The sequence below is a fragment of the Arachis hypogaea genome, chromosome 8, assembly GCF_003086295.3.
Source record: "Arachis hypogaea cultivar Tifrunner chromosome 8, arahy.Tifrunner.gnm2.J5K5, whole genome shotgun sequence".
NCBI lineage: Eukaryota > Viridiplantae > Streptophyta > Magnoliopsida > Fabales > Fabaceae > Arachis > Arachis hypogaea.
The window spans coordinates 32,715,868-32,733,041 of record NC_092043.1 but is presented as its reverse complement, the minus strand read 5'-3'; the positions used below and the strand labels follow the sequence as shown (position 1 = coordinate 32,733,041).

The following is a 17,174-nucleotide window of genomic DNA, read 5'->3' as shown; positions in this document are numbered from 1 at the left end:
ACATTTTTATTTTTACTTTAAGTTCTTTGTCTCTAAATGGTTTTGATTGCAATTCAATATCTGGTTAATAGTATTCTTTTGTCTCGTTAAATAATACTATAGTTAGGTTTTAATATGAGAAAATATCATTAATATCACTCTCTATTTTACCTTTATTCTTGACAGGCTTGCTTATTCTAGTAATATATATATTGATTGATGACGAGTTCAATAAGATGTTTTATGTTGTGAAAATGAAAACTCAGCATTATTGGGTATGCATTCCTACTTTTTTATTTAAGTACATTAAAATATTATTTTAAATAATGTCTTGGGACTTTTTTTTCATGAATTAAGAGATAACACAATCTTATTTGAATGTTTTTGCAGGTATTCCAATGAAAATGTTAGAGATCTAATAATGATACATTCCGATACTTGATTTTGTAATAGTTTAAACTCATTTAGTTCAGAATATTTGTTTTTTAACATTGTTACTTAAATTTCATATTTTTATTACTAAAAATACTACTTATATGGATATGGCTAATCTTTTTAATTTTGTATGATATAATTTTGTTCTAATTATTATTATTATTATTATTATTATTATTATTATTATTATTATTATTATTATATTTTTTTTAATTTATCTTTTATGATTAGCCACGGAAAAACCGTGGCTAAATAACCCAATAATGTTTAGCCATAGAAAAAATGTGGCAAAAAAGCCCAGCTTACCAATATTAACCACGGAAAAATTGTGGCAAAGCTATACTTGTTGGTTACAATGTTGTCATTTAGCCACGGTTTAGAGTGTGGCCAATAACATAAAAACCGTGGCCAGTCAGATGTCTCCACGGATCATAAAACTGTGGCTAACCGGCCGAAAACCGTGGCTAACTGAAAAGGCGTCGCCCTTGTTAGCCACAGAAATGTATTCGTTGCTAAAGCTTAATTGCCACGGAATTTCTTGATTTTAGCCACGGTTTTTTCCGTGGCTAATCACCGCATTTCTGGTAGTGATTTGAGTTTATAATTACTACCATGTTAATTTTCTTGATGATAAAAGATTGATTCATTTATGAAATAGTCCCTTAAAGCTAAATAAGATTTGTTATAATACCATTTTATTTTTTTTTAAATTTAAATTGATACTATGTTATAATATTATTTCTCTTATAAACTTAAATTGATACTATGTTATAATAAGCTAGCTATAAACTATTATAAACAAAATAGTAAACAGCAATTTCATTTTCAAAATATTAGTTTGCTTCCAATTTTTTTTTTTTGGTGGGTTAAACTTGTCAAGTATATGGAACTAATATTTTGGATTTTGAGGGACATTTTTTTTGGTGTATTAGCTATTTGATATATAGCCATCAAAATGAGAGCTTGCTAAGAATGTAGTAACTTTTATTGAACTACTATGGCCGTTTAGAATTCACGTTGGAGGAGAAAAAAGTTGGTTTGAACGTCCTATATTTTTATGTTTAAAATTTTGTAAAATTTTAAATCCAAAATTACTTTCATTTTTTAACGTACATTTATGTAAAGCAAAAAATTCTAGTTTCTGTATTTACGTTAGAAAAAATTGATTATAGTTGAGAAATTAGATTAGAAATTCATTCTTTTTTTTTACCAATTTTACCCTTCATTTTATTCTATAAAAATGATGCAAGTAACCATATAATTTCCACAGTAATTCTTTGTGTATTTTCTTTGTTTTAATTTTTTTCATCAAAATCTTTTAAATTTATTTCAATCACACGCTAAGGTAAATATTTTAATTTTTTATTATTTTTAATACTCTCTTTCATTTTTTGATTTTTATGTTTTTTATTGTATTTTTTTATTTACATGATAAATATTTTTATATTATTTTTTTAGTGTTCTAATGTTATATTTTTATTGTATTTTTTATTCATATGACAACTATTGTTAATATAAATTCTTATTTTTATTAATTTTTATGATATTTTTATTATATTTTGTTTATATAAATTTTTTTTATCTTTTATTATACTATATATATTTATGTTGTATATAAATTTTTTTATTTGATTTTATTCATATAAATTTTATTTACTTATTATAATTTTTTTGTTCATATAATATATGTTGTTGGTTGTAATTATTATATACTATGTTTGTATAAATTTTTTTTGTTTTTTTATTGTACTTTTTACTGTACTTTATCTTCGTTTTTATTATATACTAATTATAAGTAACAAAAATTCATAACTAATAAAAATTTATAGTCCAAAATAATACTAAATTAAAGAATACTAACGATATTAAAAAAATGATAGAATATTTTTTTTGTTCGATATTATAAAATATATACTTCTCTTTTTCATATTTTTTATTTTTTATTATATTTATTTTATTTATATAATAAATATTTTTTAAGTGTTTTGTTTTTTCATGTATATTATTATTTCTTATTGTTTTTTAGTTTATCTAATTTTTTTATTATATGAAACTTTTTATGATATTTTTTATTATTTTTATGTATTTTATTAATGTTTTATCTTTTAATTTTACATTTATTAGTATTTTTATGTATTAAAATATATTTTGTCAATTTTTATATGTTATTTTAATTTAATAAGTAAATATTAATTTTATTATAAAATAATGTTTCTTAATAACATCTATTCAAATATAAAATAAAATAATAGTATAATATAAAATATTATTTAAATTAATGTATCTTTTAGTAATTTTTCATCTAAAAGTGATTTTAAGTAATATAATCTAAACAACATTTATTTTACTATAATCCATTTTGATATAAAAATTGCTAAACATAAATCATGTTAACACAAACTTACTTTTCATCGAAATTAAGTTTGCAAAATCAAATTTATTCAAATCCTTTGTTAAGTATACGATCTTCTTTTTTCTTTGTCTATTTTATTTCCTTTAACATGAACACACTAAGAAAACTATAAGCTGGACCACTTAACTTATTCACATATCACATCATTCAATTAGGTTGGCACCCAGTGTCCAGTGATATTGAAATGTTGCTTGCCGGGCTTCAAATAACGAAACTTCAAAGATGTGGATATGGGATCCTGGCTCAACCAGAAAAATCTTGAAAAACTACCCAAAATCTAAAACTTGAGGTCCGAAGGAAAACAATCCTAGTAGAACACTAGAACTTGTTACGTTTTGGCTGACCTAATTGGATGAAAGCAATATTCATGGCCAAACTATAACCACAAAAAAAAAAAAAAAAATACTTACGACGATACAAATATTAAGAAAAAATTTAGGTGTCAATTACAAGTCAACTTTCTTTGGGATTTTAGTATTTGTACAACATGTACAATGAGCTGTTTATTTGGCCTAGAATAAATAATAAAAATCATTCCACAGATTACTCTAAATTTAAAAATTCTCATTTAGTTATTTTATATCAAATTTTAAATTTCAAATTTTTAAAAAATTCAATTAATTATTTCAAAAAATTAACTATCTAAAAATTATAATTTACCAAAATATTTCACTCCAATACCCTCTTTTTTTTTTTTCAACCGACAGCCACCCCACCTTCATCAATAATCATCCCACTTCACCTTTGCTGTTTGGCTTTTCACATGCCACTCACCCTTATAAAAAATAACCATCCACTTAAGAATAAAAATAATCATCCGCATATCTAATGAATTGAACATCCAACTTATTTTAATTATATATAACTAAACCCAATCCAGTCAAAATAATCATCTACATAAAAATTACAATAACCATCTGTATACCTACTAAAATAATCATACTAAATTGACCATTAAAATAGAAGAAAAAAGAAATAAATGAACAGACACAACTAGAAAATGGATTAATACAGACAGATTTACAGACAGATTTAGTCTTTATTATAGACGGATTTTTGGTTACCGATGAAATTACCGTCGGATTTTGTCCCTCATTTAAGGCCTCTTCGGAAATTATTTACCGACAAATTTTTTTCCGTTGAAAAATTACCGACGGATTTTTATCAGTTACAGACGGATTTTCCCTCTGTAAATTCTCCATCCATTTCCCTAAAACCTTGAACTTTCTGACGGATTTTTCGTCGGTAATTACAGATAAATTTTCTGACAGATTTTTCGTCTTTAATTATAAACAGATTTTTCATCAGTAGTTACAGACGGATTTTTCGTTGGTAATTACACACAAATTTTTTGACAGATTTTCCGTCTCTAATTACAGACAAATTTTTCGATAGATTTTTCATCGGTAGATGAAACCTTGGAAAATCATCCCAAACTTTGAATACAGACAGATAAATTCATCAGTAAAGTAAAATATTTTTTTTTTAGATTTTTTCATTGTAAAATAAACTTGTTTTCATACAAAATAAATATAAATTTAATAAATACAAATTTTTATTGATGGTACAAATAGAAAAACACACCAGTAAGTACAAAATACTTTCTTTATAATAAGAAGCAATTATTTCCATGCAATAATACAAATAGAATACATTACATGAGAAGTAATTACTAGTGGAAGCTAAGTAAGCTCCAAAGTTACTAAACCATAATGAAAAAAAATAGTAAAAAAATATCCCAAGATCACTATCAGTGTCAACTCTTATTCTTCTCCTTCGGTGTCAACTCTTCTTCTCTTTCCTCTTTCAAATTCTTCTGAAAAAATCAAATACTTATTAAGTTAATCATACAATCATAAAGATATTTTTTTGGAAAGCATCGTATGACATTATTCCAATTTTTTCAAATCTATATAAAAAGAGAATAATTAATTCACCTTTATGTCCATTTTGCTTGCAGGTACTGAAAACCATAGAGCATGCTCTTCTATTTTGTCCATGGACAAGAGCAGCATGGTTTGGAACACAAATTCAATATTGTCCAAACGAGCATTCAGTTTCAACATTTAAAGCAAGAGTTCTATTAAAGAAAATATCAGCTAATTAGTGAAGTTCAGAGCATTACAATGAGAAGAGTAAGAGCAGTTACCTGGAGACCGCCACCTACAAATTGGGTTAAAGCTAATGTGGATGCATCATTAGGTGCAATTGCAGCAGTCTTCAGGAATCACATGAAAAGATTTCTCACTAATTTGGCAGCAAGAGTATTCGTTAACACAAATCTCGCTGCAGAAGTAGAAGTAGTCAGGAATGCACCATTAGTGGCAAAATACTTTCAGATAGAATAGGTAATTATAGAGATTGATAATCAAAAGTTATGCCAAACAATTAAGTCAACAAATTCTTCAAGACATGTGGGAGCTATTAGGGGGCATAAAAAATGTGGCATTACCTGGATTCCTAAAGAAGGAAATGCCTTGGCACATGTAGCTGCAAAATTGACAGCAGTGGGTGATCTCTGGAAGAATTGAGGCACCAATCTGTCGCAATTCTTATTCAACATCCTCCAGAAAGAAGCTGTTTGGAAGCACCCTCGAAAAGGATACAAGTAGTAGTGTTGAATCTGAAGAAAACCAACAGCACCAGATCAAAACAAAAAGTGAAGTAGCAGCTCCGTTTTTATTAGCGAAGTCAGATTAAGTTGTATCGGAACTGGTATCTTGAGCAACTTCGCCATCATTCAAAAAGCTAATTCCAATTAGATATAACATGGTTCTTGTGTATTTATGAATTACTGGCCTATGAAGTGTATTTGCAAAATCAGGGGATACTAATAACTTAGTAACCATAGTACAAGCACAATCAAGTTTTACTCCACTGTGTAGAGCATTGATATAGAATAGATAGTAGGTATTGCATAAGCTTAATCCATTTTAAAGATTTACCATATAAAGATCTTATTATCTTAATAGAGAAAAGTGAAATATAAACTAAAACAACAGAACAAGTGAATAATGATGTGATCACTATCATTTCAAGTTATAAGGGAAAAGGTGTAACTTGGAGCAACATCGCCAAAAGTACCAGTAAATGTTGTCCAACTATATGAACCAGGCTTGAGAAACTTAGCAGCCCCAAAATCTAAAACATGAGCTTCATACTCTGAATCCAACATAAAGGCCTATAAGCACACTATCTTGGATAACTTAACAGTCCAACTATTATTTATATTTATTTCTAAATATTCATTAAAATAATTCAAGGATACATCAGCTAGTCATTGATTAGAAGTTCTGGTGTTAGAAAATGAGTTCTTAGCTACTAATCATTGATTAGAAGTTCTATATACTAGTGCAGCTAAAGGAAAAAGTTTTGTAGACTAGAAAAAAGTATGAATAAGCATATTTTCTTCCATGACCGAGAGATTTTGTCTGTTTTGTATCGCTCTCATTCTTTAAATAGCATCATAGTATTTCACTGAATTCAATGTAACTTTCAAATGATGTATAGTATCCATGCTTAATTTAGATACCTGAACAACTAGGAAAAATGGAGATTTGACCCCCAACACCTCAAGCAAATTATCCAATGCATCATAGAACTCCTTCTCTATAAGAATTGAAACAAAAACATTTTTAAGGTTTCTGCATTACTAAAATTGATCAGATTAGAACTGCAGAGTACCTCTCGTTGGTCTTCACCCTCTGATATTGTCGGATTCCTGAAGAACCAAGAGAGAAAAAAAGAAGCAAAGATCAGATTCACATTCAGACCAAACCCACCGAAAAGATAAGAACGGGAAAGAGATAAAAGAAACAGTAGCACCATCACTAGATAAAAGAAACAGTAGTGCCCACTTTGCTTAGGAATGGACCTTGCATAGTCAAATTTCAAGGGAAGTTGAGTAACTTAATTGAATAGAGAAGCTTCTATTCTAAATTCTAATCAATATTAAGTTGCTTAATTAGTTTATTAGTCTATTAGAGTTTGTTAGAAATATAAATAAGAATATTGAGTCATTGTATGGAGAAAAAAAAATTAATGAATTGATATTGAATTTGCACACTATTGAAAGAGGGATATATGCTAATATCTAAGGACGTGTACTTTGCACACTATTGAAATAGGAGGTTGAAGTCCATCACGCCTCATGGTTTCTGTGTTTGTGTACAAATATATAAAATTATATGTGAATAACAAGGAGGTAATGTTCATTATAGTCCTTTGACTAAGTAGGAATAACTCCATTTAGGCAGACACTTAATCAAAGCTACCACACGCATTGAAATATCTATTATTGTCAAAACATATTTGAATGTAATGCTGCATCTCAATGAACTACGCAATAGGCAAAGTGCGACACTGGTTTTGAAAAATAAAGAGCCTAAAATCAATGAAACAACAACCTATGCATTAAAGGATAAGAAGCATACTTGTTGAGCTAGCTCCCTGGTAGGAGAGAGCACGAGGCAAAGAGAACATTGTAAATTAAAATAAAAAAATAACTTACCAGCAGATCTGTGGCCAAACTAGCTATCACATTAGATGTATTATTCCTATACAAAATTGTCAAAAAGAAGAAACGCACAAGGTTAAGAAAATTAAAATTTTGAATCTCATCATGCTATTCAAGTAGTACACAAGAAAAATTGGAATAAGTAACACAATGCAACTATTTAGAGATTAATTTATAACTAGAAAATCAAATTAATATCACAAAAGCACAAAGGCACACGAAAATCAAATTAATATCAATCAACAGCAAAAGTAACCAGCAGGCATATGAACAAACAAACAATAAAACATCTAATTACCAAGCAATGAAGAAAATCCTGCTCTTGGGGACATTGCCTTCGGTCAAGAACTTGAAATCATATATAGCATAGCAGCACTCACTAGGAGGGAGGCAAGCCACGAAATCTTCGTAGCCTTGAGCTGGCTCACCAAGCTTCTCCACAATGACTTGCTTCTGATTCTCCTCAATCTTGAAAACTATGAACCTGTGAGTCCTTTTTGTCTTGAGCTCCAAAAACCTCAACTTGCAGTCATCATGGATCGCCATTCCGGAAGCTGCATTTGCCTGAGAGATTGAAAGGCACACCAAAGCAAAGTAATTATGATCAAGCAGATACCCACATGAATCATTACTCATGCATACTTTAATCTTGTTGCCACTTGAGTAGCTAATAGTTTCTCAATAAAAAATAAAATCAAGTGATTTCGATCTTCACCCCTAATTTGATATCCATTCAACAAATTAGAGGGGAAGATTCCGTGGATGAGATCCCAAAGCATGTTATGAATTTTAGGGTTAGCAAGACTAAAATTAGGAACGAAAATCAGTAATCAGATCTGAAAGGGAATGATACAATGATCAGATCGAGGATGTGGAAGAAGTCGATAAGATCAGCAACACAAATGCAAAGTGCCTAAACCGATGATCAAAATATTTACGAATTTCGAAACTAACAAATAAATAATAAGGAGCTAGCTAGAAAATTGAAGCACTATGAAAAGAGATAAGAAGTGGAAATAGAGGAGAAACGAAGAGGCCAGACCATACCATGGTTGCGTTCGCGTTGCCTTTGAAACTTGACTTGTGTGGCTGAAACTTGAAGAGAGGGAAGTAAAGGAAGGAGAAGATATAGGAATGTATTTGAGAAGCTAGGGCTTGCGCGAAGGTAGCCGCGGCATTGACTGGAGGAGATGATGGCTGTAGCTCTGAGAAGATATGCGAGCTTGAAGGACGGTGGTGGTGGAGCTTGAGCTTGCTTTGTTCTGCGAACGATAAAGAACGAGAGAGACGGGCTGTGTTCTACGGATTCAGTGTTTAAAAAAGAGGAGAAGAAGGATAAGGTATCTATGGCGGTTAGGGAGGCCGGCGGTGGCGCTGTGGGTGAGGAAAGGAGAAGAAGTAGCTGGTTTATCAGTGTTGACGGAGAAGAAGGGTGAGGAATACTGATTTATCTAGTTTGATTTGTGTGCTGTAAATGGAGCTCGGGCAATGGTAGGTTTAGCTTATTATTTACGACGGAAAATTTTAAATTACAGATAAATCTTTTGTCTGTGATAATTTAATAAAACGTAGTGTTTTTGTCTATTTAATTACAGATGAATTTTTATCTGTAATTATTTTCTACAAAATTAAATTAATTTTTTCGACAGAATTATCGATGGATTCTCTTTTCCGTCTGTAATTTATGCTAATTCATTCTTTTATTTTCCGACAAAAAAATTCCTTTGAAATTCCATCTGTATTTTCGTGGGATAAAATCCGTCGGAAATATTCGTCTGTAATAACAAATTTTCTAGTAGTGAGAAGAAGCAACCATGACCAAGCTCCCTTAGCAAAGAGTTGTTATTATTATTACTATTAGGGATTAGTTGGTGCTTTGATGAAGAAGAACAAGAGTTGTTAAAGTGATTTGGTTGTTGGTGCATGAAAGAGGAGTCATTATACCAAGTGCAGAAAGGAAAATCATGATCACTAATCTTACACATAATGGAAGTCACTTTATTCTTGAACACTTTACACACAACTCATCCTTCTTCTTTGTGAGGAGTAGCAGCCACAGTTTGATCGGTTTTAAGACGAGATTCATGCATGATCCAATCAAATGCAAATGCGGGATGGGGATGCGGATGTGGCGGCGTCGGCTTCGATTGCGGGGTGGACAGCAACACAAGGTGCGGATGTGGCGGCGTGCACAGGCGGCGAGGTTCCAACTGCATCTGAACGGCATTAGCGGAGGACGACGACGGTGCTGATGGGCGTTCGTGGTGCGCATGTCGGTGTCAGCCGGAGTTATGAGCTACGAAGGCCGGTGTCTGTGGCGGTGCATCATTGATGAGAGAGGATGGAGAGAGAGAGAAAGATCGGTTGGAGATGTTCGTAACTGTTTGTAATCCTTATTTGCTTTGTATTTAAAATTGGAAATAACTTTATAATTAATTAATTTAATTATTATTTAATGTTAATTTTTAAAATATTCTCATTATACACATTATTATACACATTGTACACTAATTATATTAATTTCTCATACTTTCTTTTATTTTTTATTTTGAAATTCTAAAAATTAGAATGATAATTTTTTTTATATAATAAATTTATTTTTTAACTAATTAATTGAAATTGACTTCACTACTAGTTAGTCTTCTATGAAACCGAAATATCAAATATTTATACCTAACTTTGAACGTATTTGATGCATTCATAACCTCTAGAGAGAGAACCATATATTAATATTAGTGTCTAAGTCCACCAACCACAATACTACGTATAATAATATTTAATATGTTTTCATTTTTAATAATGACCACATCCGGCTTTTAATTAACATACAACTACCTCTATCACTCCGAATAAAAACGACTCGATGAGAAACACGTTAATTCTTGTTTAAGCTTCGATTAATAAAAATAATTTTAATTACTCCTGTTATTGCAACTTCGGCAATCTACAGTCTGATCTCTCGATAATTCGGTCAAATTTTTCATGCAATGTAAATATTTACGAAAGGCACTTTGACTAAAAGTCTGTGTTTTTCTAAAATAAATTCTTTAGTAGTAATCAAAGAATAAATATTTGTTATCTTTTCTATTTTATTTTTAACAATCTTATATTCACATCTGAATTATAATCTGTTACATAATACGAAATATTAAGCTACAACTTGAAATTAATAAAACAATAGTAAAATATTCGTAGACGAGTTTTATGTTAAATTAAAACATTATGACGATCATATCCACTCCTATTTTTACGGATTTATATATATGACTATTCCATTTATAAATAGGTTTGCACCAATTTTCTGTTATTTCTCGTAAAAAAAAAATACAACTTCCTATTACCTTATTTATATTACACTAACGTAATAGGCAGTAATATGTTTATTAATATAATTTTTTATAATTTAAATAATAATAATAATAAAAATAAAATTAGTCAAAATGATAAATATCTTATATTCTAACTAGGAGGTTTTGAGTTTGAATTTTTGAAATAACAAAAATAATTTTTATAAATATTTTATAATGAAAAACAGTTTAGAAAATAAAATTTGTATACTGAATTCCTCTTGTATCCTCTTTATATATGTAATAGATATAATAGATGCCTAAACTCAAAAACCAAAAGTGATTTGGGGCCGGGCCGGGGGTGGGTCATGTTTTGATTTCTTCGAAAATTCTTTAGTTTCAACCACAAAATGAGTGTCTGCTTTTTCCTTTACTTGCTAACGAAAGTAACGATAAAATTAAAATCAGTTTGAACAAGAAGAAAATGCTCCTTTCCGATCCCCAGAGGTCAATTATTGGACTAACAATTCAATGCGTTTCATGAAATACCCTTAGAAAATTAGTTGCATGCAACACGCGGCCCTAGCTTCTAGCTAGAACTCCAATCACAAACTAGATATAGTTTGATTAAATAATTTTAAAGCATGCATGTATACAGAAATTATTTTAGATATAGAAAAAAAATTGGTGTTTTTTGTTAAAAATTTATGTTTAGAGTGCTTTATAAAAATGTGAATGCATTAGAAATACTGATCCAACACGCAATCTATGTGATATTTTTACAGAGATTCGAGACAATTTTATCAAAAATTTTCAACAGAAATTCGTCACGTGTCGTATTCTCGTTCAACACGCACTTTACGTGTTATTTTAATTTTGCAGCAATTCCGCACACATTCCCAAGACAACTTTATAAAAAATTCTCAACAAAAATTTGATACGTGGCAGCTACACAGTAACACATAGGGGCGTGATTCTTGTCTCCAAATCACGCGACAGCTCCCTAGCAAAATGCAAAGTGCGTGTTTATTGGTCCTCGTTGTTTCTCCAGAAGCTTTAGTAGTGTCTCTAGGCCACATGACGGCCCCAGCAGTACACAGAGTGCATGTTGACTGCTCCTCCCGAAGTGTCTCGATGCAGGAGACAACACATGCAATAGGAAGAGAGGAGGAGTAATGTTACGAGGGTTGGTGAAGGGTTGGCGGATATAAAAGACACTACAAGAAAAATATCCATTCACCCACACTTTTTTTAAGCTACATTTGAAAAGCGTAGCCTATTCATAGAATAGGCTACGCTTTTCTCCGTGTTGCCTTTTTATAAGAGAAAAGGATACATAAATGCGGCATCATTTAAAAAGCGTAGCCTTAGGTATTATAGAAATCACTTATAAAGCGTAGCCTTATATTGATATCTATAAATACAATTTTCATACCAAAAGAAACGCTTTTAAAGAGTAGCATATTTGTTAAGTTTTAGATAGGCTTTAAAAACGCTGCCTAATGTAAAAATGCCAAATACACATGTATAGGACACTTAGTGAATTTTTTTTGTTTCTTTTTATTTCTTCTCATCATCGAAGCCCTGCACCCTATCTTCGTCATTCCTTCTTTTCTACCAGAGCACCAAATAACAAAACCCTAGCCGCTTCTTCAATCTCCCCGTCATTGTGCCTTCCTTCATCGTGCGCCACTGTCACCGTCTCACTCGTCTGCTCATCGTTCTTAGTCGTGCTCTGCGGCCGTTCATCCATCTCGCAGCTCTTCCTTGTAAGGTTGTGAAAACCCTAGCCTCCACCGCACCGCCATCAATCTCACCGTCGCCGCTCGTCGCGCTCAAGATCGCCACTAGGTTCGTCGTTCTCGAGGTCCCTCGATCCCTCGTTCGCCAATGTTTGCTTTCCAGTCCTGTTTCGCAAGTTCTTCGCCGTCGTCCTTCGTCGTGTTTGTCGCCAGCTCGCCGTCTTCGAAGGTCCATGCTCTGTTCGTGGCTCACTGTAATAGTGTAATGACATTGTTCGGTTTTTTGCTCTGTTCCTAAGGGTTATTGATCTTTGAATTATTCTTGAATGATTTATGTTTTCAATTTTTCATTCATTGATTAATTGATTGTTGATTAGCTCTTACTGCTGTTTGTGATTATTAATTGTAAATATGCTGCTGTGCTGCTGTTCTTTGTGCTTTTGTGACTTAATTGTGATTATATTGTGCTGTTTGTGATTATTTCATCCTATATTATTGTTAGTTAACTGGTTTTAATTTTGTTCCTGGGGTTTGAGTTTCTTCTCCAAACTCTCCTGTTGCCTTTGCTCCCTCTGTCTTGGTCCAGAGATTCCGTCTCCACAGGTCGTTTTATTACTATTTTATTTTAATTAACGAGATTGAAGTGGATGTACTATAATTGCTTGAGGTGTGTGATATATTTAATTAATGTGAATGAAGAACACTAGGTTGAGTTGAATTGAATTGAATCATGGATAAGAGCATGTTAACTGGTTTGGAATCACTTCCAGAAGCTGATCAGCAAAGAATGGCGTCCATGATGTAACAGGTTCAAATCTATGATAGGTACTTCCTCTTCACTCTATCTGTTAACTAATTCCATGTGTTTTGATTTGATTTGTGTGTAAATTAATTTAATTTGTTTTGGATTATGATTGGATGAGAAGCTAAAGGATGGTGCATGGTCTTATGTAGAGCTTGCTAGAGAGTGAGTGATATGAGGACATATGTTTTAATAGTTTCAATTATTCAATGGTCTTATATCTATACATATATTTTCTTGCCTTTTAATAGTAATACATAAAAAAATTAAACTAAAAAGTAATAAAAAGTAATAAGTGTATGCTTTTTTAATAGTTTGGCATACAAATGTACTTAATTCTCTTCTGTTTTATAACTAGTAATTAAATATGTCATATAAGAAACTGAGTTAAGTGTATTTAGAATATTATTTGTGCACTTCTTTAGCTGTACATCCGTTCCAAATATGGATGCCAGTAGTTCTATCATTCTCAATTCTTCTTGGCAAATTTTGTGCACATAGATATCCAAATCAGTTAGATATATCTATGTTAATGAGTTACAAAATATAAATCTGATTAACTTGTTTCTAAATTATTGTTAACAAGTATAGACTTTTCTGACCTGTCCTTCTCTTGTGGTTTTTCTGCTGATATATAATTCAGATTCAGATTTTATCTCAGTTGAAGTAAGTAACCAAACAAGAAATTAGCCTTATTAGCCTTATTCTATTTAGTTGCAGGTAGTTCCTTCATTCTTGTTAATGCTTTGTTTTCCCCTTTCTGCAATCAAGAAGTGCTCTCATTAAGCGATTCCTGTGTAGGTTCGGATATATATCAAGAGACTCTTGCCAAGGCACTTGCAAAGCATTTTGGTGCAAGGCTACTAATTGTGGATTCCCTTTCACTACCTGGTGTACATTTTCTCAGATATTCTTTTGCTACTTCTTATTATCTGTTTGTATTGTTGAGATGATTTCTTCCTAAATCGCTGTTAATATAAACAGAATAATAATAGTTTTTGTTATGTGATTGATATTTCAGGGAACTCCATCAAAGGAAGTTGATTCTGCTAAAGAAAGTTCAAAGCCTGAACGACCATCTGTGTTGGCCAAGAGAAGTACACATGCTGCTTCTTTAAAACATAGTAAACCAGCTTCTAGTGTTGATACTGAAATTGTGGGTGGATCCACAATAAGTTCTCAGGCTATGCTGAAGCAGGAGGTTTCTACTGCTTCATCAAAAGGCACTACTATTAAAACAGGTGTGCTGTTTTGTTGTTAAAAATTGAGCAACTATCTCCAAATTTACTTCCTATTGTACATATTGCATAGCACCTAAAGGTTAACATGAGGCTTAAATAATTTGCAGGTGATCGAGTAAAAGTTGTTGGTAACTTCCCTTCTGCTGTCTCATCAATACAAAATCATCCTTCAAGGTACTTTGTCTGATGGAAGAATTATTCTGAATACAATTTAGTCAATCTGCATTTGATCTGAACTTGTGGAGAAGAGAGATCTTTTTTATCCTTTTTGTTGAGGAGGCTATAACCATTGAAAATCATTCAAAAGAAGATTAAAGGAAGAATATTGAATTTCTGATTGACAGCAATTTGTTTGAGTGGCATGAGTGTACTTTTCTCTTTTGTGAATATTATTGCTTCTGAATTTGAAATCACTTTGAAGTGGTATCTCTCAGTTCAGTTGCAGCTTTGATATATATGCAGACTTTTATTGTGATCTTTGTGAATATTCCTACCTGCTGATATATATGCAGACTTTTATTCTGTTTCTTCTGAACTTCCAGCTTTGGTTAATAAGGCTAATTTCTTGTTATTAACTTATATTTTTCTGGGCTTCATCAGAACTGTACCTTTAGTTTATGGCTTGTTCATTATTTCAGATACGGCACTTATTTAATTGATCTGCATTGATTTATTTAATTGCTCTGCATTGATTTATTTAATTGCTTTAGCAGGTTTAGACTTTAGTGTGTTGGGTCACACCTTTAGTTTGCTGGAACACAGAAAAGTGGTTAAACTAGAGGCTTAACCCGGTTTTGTCCCTGCTCTTCTCAGTCTCAACTAAATTATTTTCAGTAACTGATTTTTATGCATGTGCCTTATGATTGTCATATGTTTCCATGTGAAAATAGCTTTTTAACATAAAAACTGATAAAAAACAAAGTGGCTTTTGATTTTTGAGGCTGTGACTGTGTGCTGCTTCAAGTTAAGGGAAAATGAGCACCATTTATATCTCTGGCCTGTGGGTTATATTTAATTATTTATAATTATATACCTTTTTTTAGATATCGTTCATTCACTACTTCTTTAGCTCATCAGATCTCCACTAACACTATTGCCTATCATAGGTCTTACCTTTCTTTTTTACAATATAAATACTAAAATAGATGTTATTACTTATATCAAGGGGTTGGTTTGCTTTTCTAAATATGGCCTAAGAAACAATATCTTTTACTTTTCCTCCAATTTTTCATCTTTCAATAGGAAGATTTGATAGAAAATACAATAGTAGGAAGTAGCCATTTTCATAGAAATATAGAGGATCTGTATTTGTTTTAGTCTTCTGGTCTTTTCCCTGTCAATATATTGTTCCAGTAGATATGATATTTGCAGATATATATAATGTAATTTATGTAGTGAATTGGCACCTTGAAAATTATTTTCATATAAATGACTAAATGTGTTCTTTGGATTTAGAATATGGCATCTGCCTTTGGACCTATTGAGTTGTCAAATCAGTTTAAGATTGTGCTTGTCCGTAACTCCACATATAGATTAAATTAAATCTCCTGATCCACTTTTCATGCAATTGTTTCTTTGAGCATAAATAACAAAAACATGCTTGAAAAGGATAAAAAGAGGGATACCATGCCCACATATTTTGACTTGATGTGTATTAAATTTTTATACTTCTTGAAACTTGAAATTAATTTACTGGTTTCAGGGGATATTTCTTTTAATAATTTCTTTGAAGGTAGTTTTGCTCTGTTTGCATGACTGCCCTCTGTTTCATTAAAAAGACAATAACACTGAATTGTTTCAACATTTTTAATATTATTGTGCTTTTTCTCTTGATCAAACGGATAGAACTGCAATGTTAGATGAAATAATTGATCTGCATTTGTTTATTTCAGATACTGCACTTATTTAATTGATCTGCCCTGTTTCTATCCAAGGAACAAGCTTTTGCCTTCTTCGATTTCGCCTGCTGCTCTTCTGTCCTGTGCTATCCGGTTCTGTCCTAATTTCCACCTTATTGTGGTTTATTGGCTAAGATAGAGTACTGTTTAGAATCTTTACATGTATGGTTGGCTAATGACTTTTATTAGAAGATACTTATATATGTAAGATATGTTTTTTTATAGAATATTAGTAGTAAATTCTAAGTGATATTATGGTTATTTTGATATGGCTATGCATACTTTAGTGTGAGATGTATGAATATTTACAATTAACTTTATTTTAGTACTTTTGGATCATTATTATAAATATATTTTAGTTAGAGATAATTTTTATTATTTAAAGAAATTATTTAGTATAATTGTGTATTTATTTTTATTTTATAATATTCAACTCATTTAAATAAAAATGTAGAATTATTATATATGTAATCATATTAACTATTATGTTGTATTAATAATTATTATATATATATATATATATATATATATATATAGAGAGAGAGAGAGAGAGAGAGAGAGAGAGAGAGAGAAAATAAGACCTAAGGCTACACTTATATACAGTAGCTATAGTATACAAAAAAAAAGGGGACCTAAGGCTACACTTATAAAAAGTAGCCATGGTATATAATGTGGCTACGCTTTACAGGTGATGCAGTAGCGTTGAAAAGCGTAGTCTATTCTGGCAAAAATGGAAGCTGAAAAGCGTAGCCTTTGGTCCTGGACAGCATCACTTGAAAAGCGTAGCCTATTCCCAAACGCTAAAAGCGTAGCCCTTGGTGCAGAAAAGCGTAGCCTTTGAGAATAGGCAACGGCCGAATA

General features: G+C 31.2%; 2 protein-coding genes across 5 annotated transcripts; one reads left to right on the top strand and one right to left on the bottom strand.

The window, feature by feature from the left end:
- Window positions 1–4,414: 4,414 nt before the first annotated feature.
- On the bottom strand, window positions 4,415–8,833 carry LOC112707055 (actin-depolymerizing factor 1). Of its 2 annotated transcripts, none has more exons than XM_025758613.3 (7): window positions 8,391–8,833; window positions 7,642–7,907; window positions 6,512–6,548; window positions 5,280–5,450; window positions 4,977–5,113; window positions 4,765–4,907; window positions 4,415–4,643 (listed from the first exon to the last, which is right to left on the bottom strand). In XM_025758613.3, the coding sequence occupies exons 1-5, from the start codon at window positions 8,391–8,393 to the stop codon at window positions 5,099–5,101; spliced, it is 492 nt and encodes a 163-aa protein (XP_025614398.1). In that variant the 5' UTR covers window positions 8,394–8,833; the 3' UTR covers window positions 4,415–4,643; window positions 4,765–4,907; window positions 4,977–5,098. The 2 variants fall into 2 exon arrangements, with proteins under 2 accessions (XP_025614398.1, XP_072057800.1); XM_072201699.1 differs by having other exon boundaries at window positions 8,386–8,815.
- Window positions 8,834–12,127: 3,294 nt separating this feature from the next.
- Window positions 12,128–16,662, top strand: LOC112707054 (uncharacterized). 3 transcript variants are annotated; one of them, XM_072201120.1, is made up of 6 exons: window positions 12,128–12,975; window positions 13,080–13,197; window positions 13,976–14,067; window positions 14,196–14,415; window positions 14,523–14,589; window positions 16,308–16,662. In XM_072201120.1, the coding sequence occupies exons 2-6, from the start codon at window positions 13,191–13,193 to the stop codon at window positions 16,450–16,452; spliced, it is 531 nt and encodes a 176-aa protein (XP_072057221.1). In that variant the 5' UTR covers window positions 12,128–12,975; window positions 13,080–13,190; the 3' UTR covers window positions 16,453–16,662. The 3 variants fall into 3 exon arrangements, with proteins under 3 accessions (XP_072057221.1, XP_072057222.1, XP_072057220.1); XM_072201121.1 differs by having other exon boundaries at window positions 12,152–12,601; XM_072201119.1 differs by having other exon boundaries at window positions 12,224–12,975; window positions 13,072–13,197.
- Window positions 16,663–17,174: the final 512 nt, after the last annotated feature.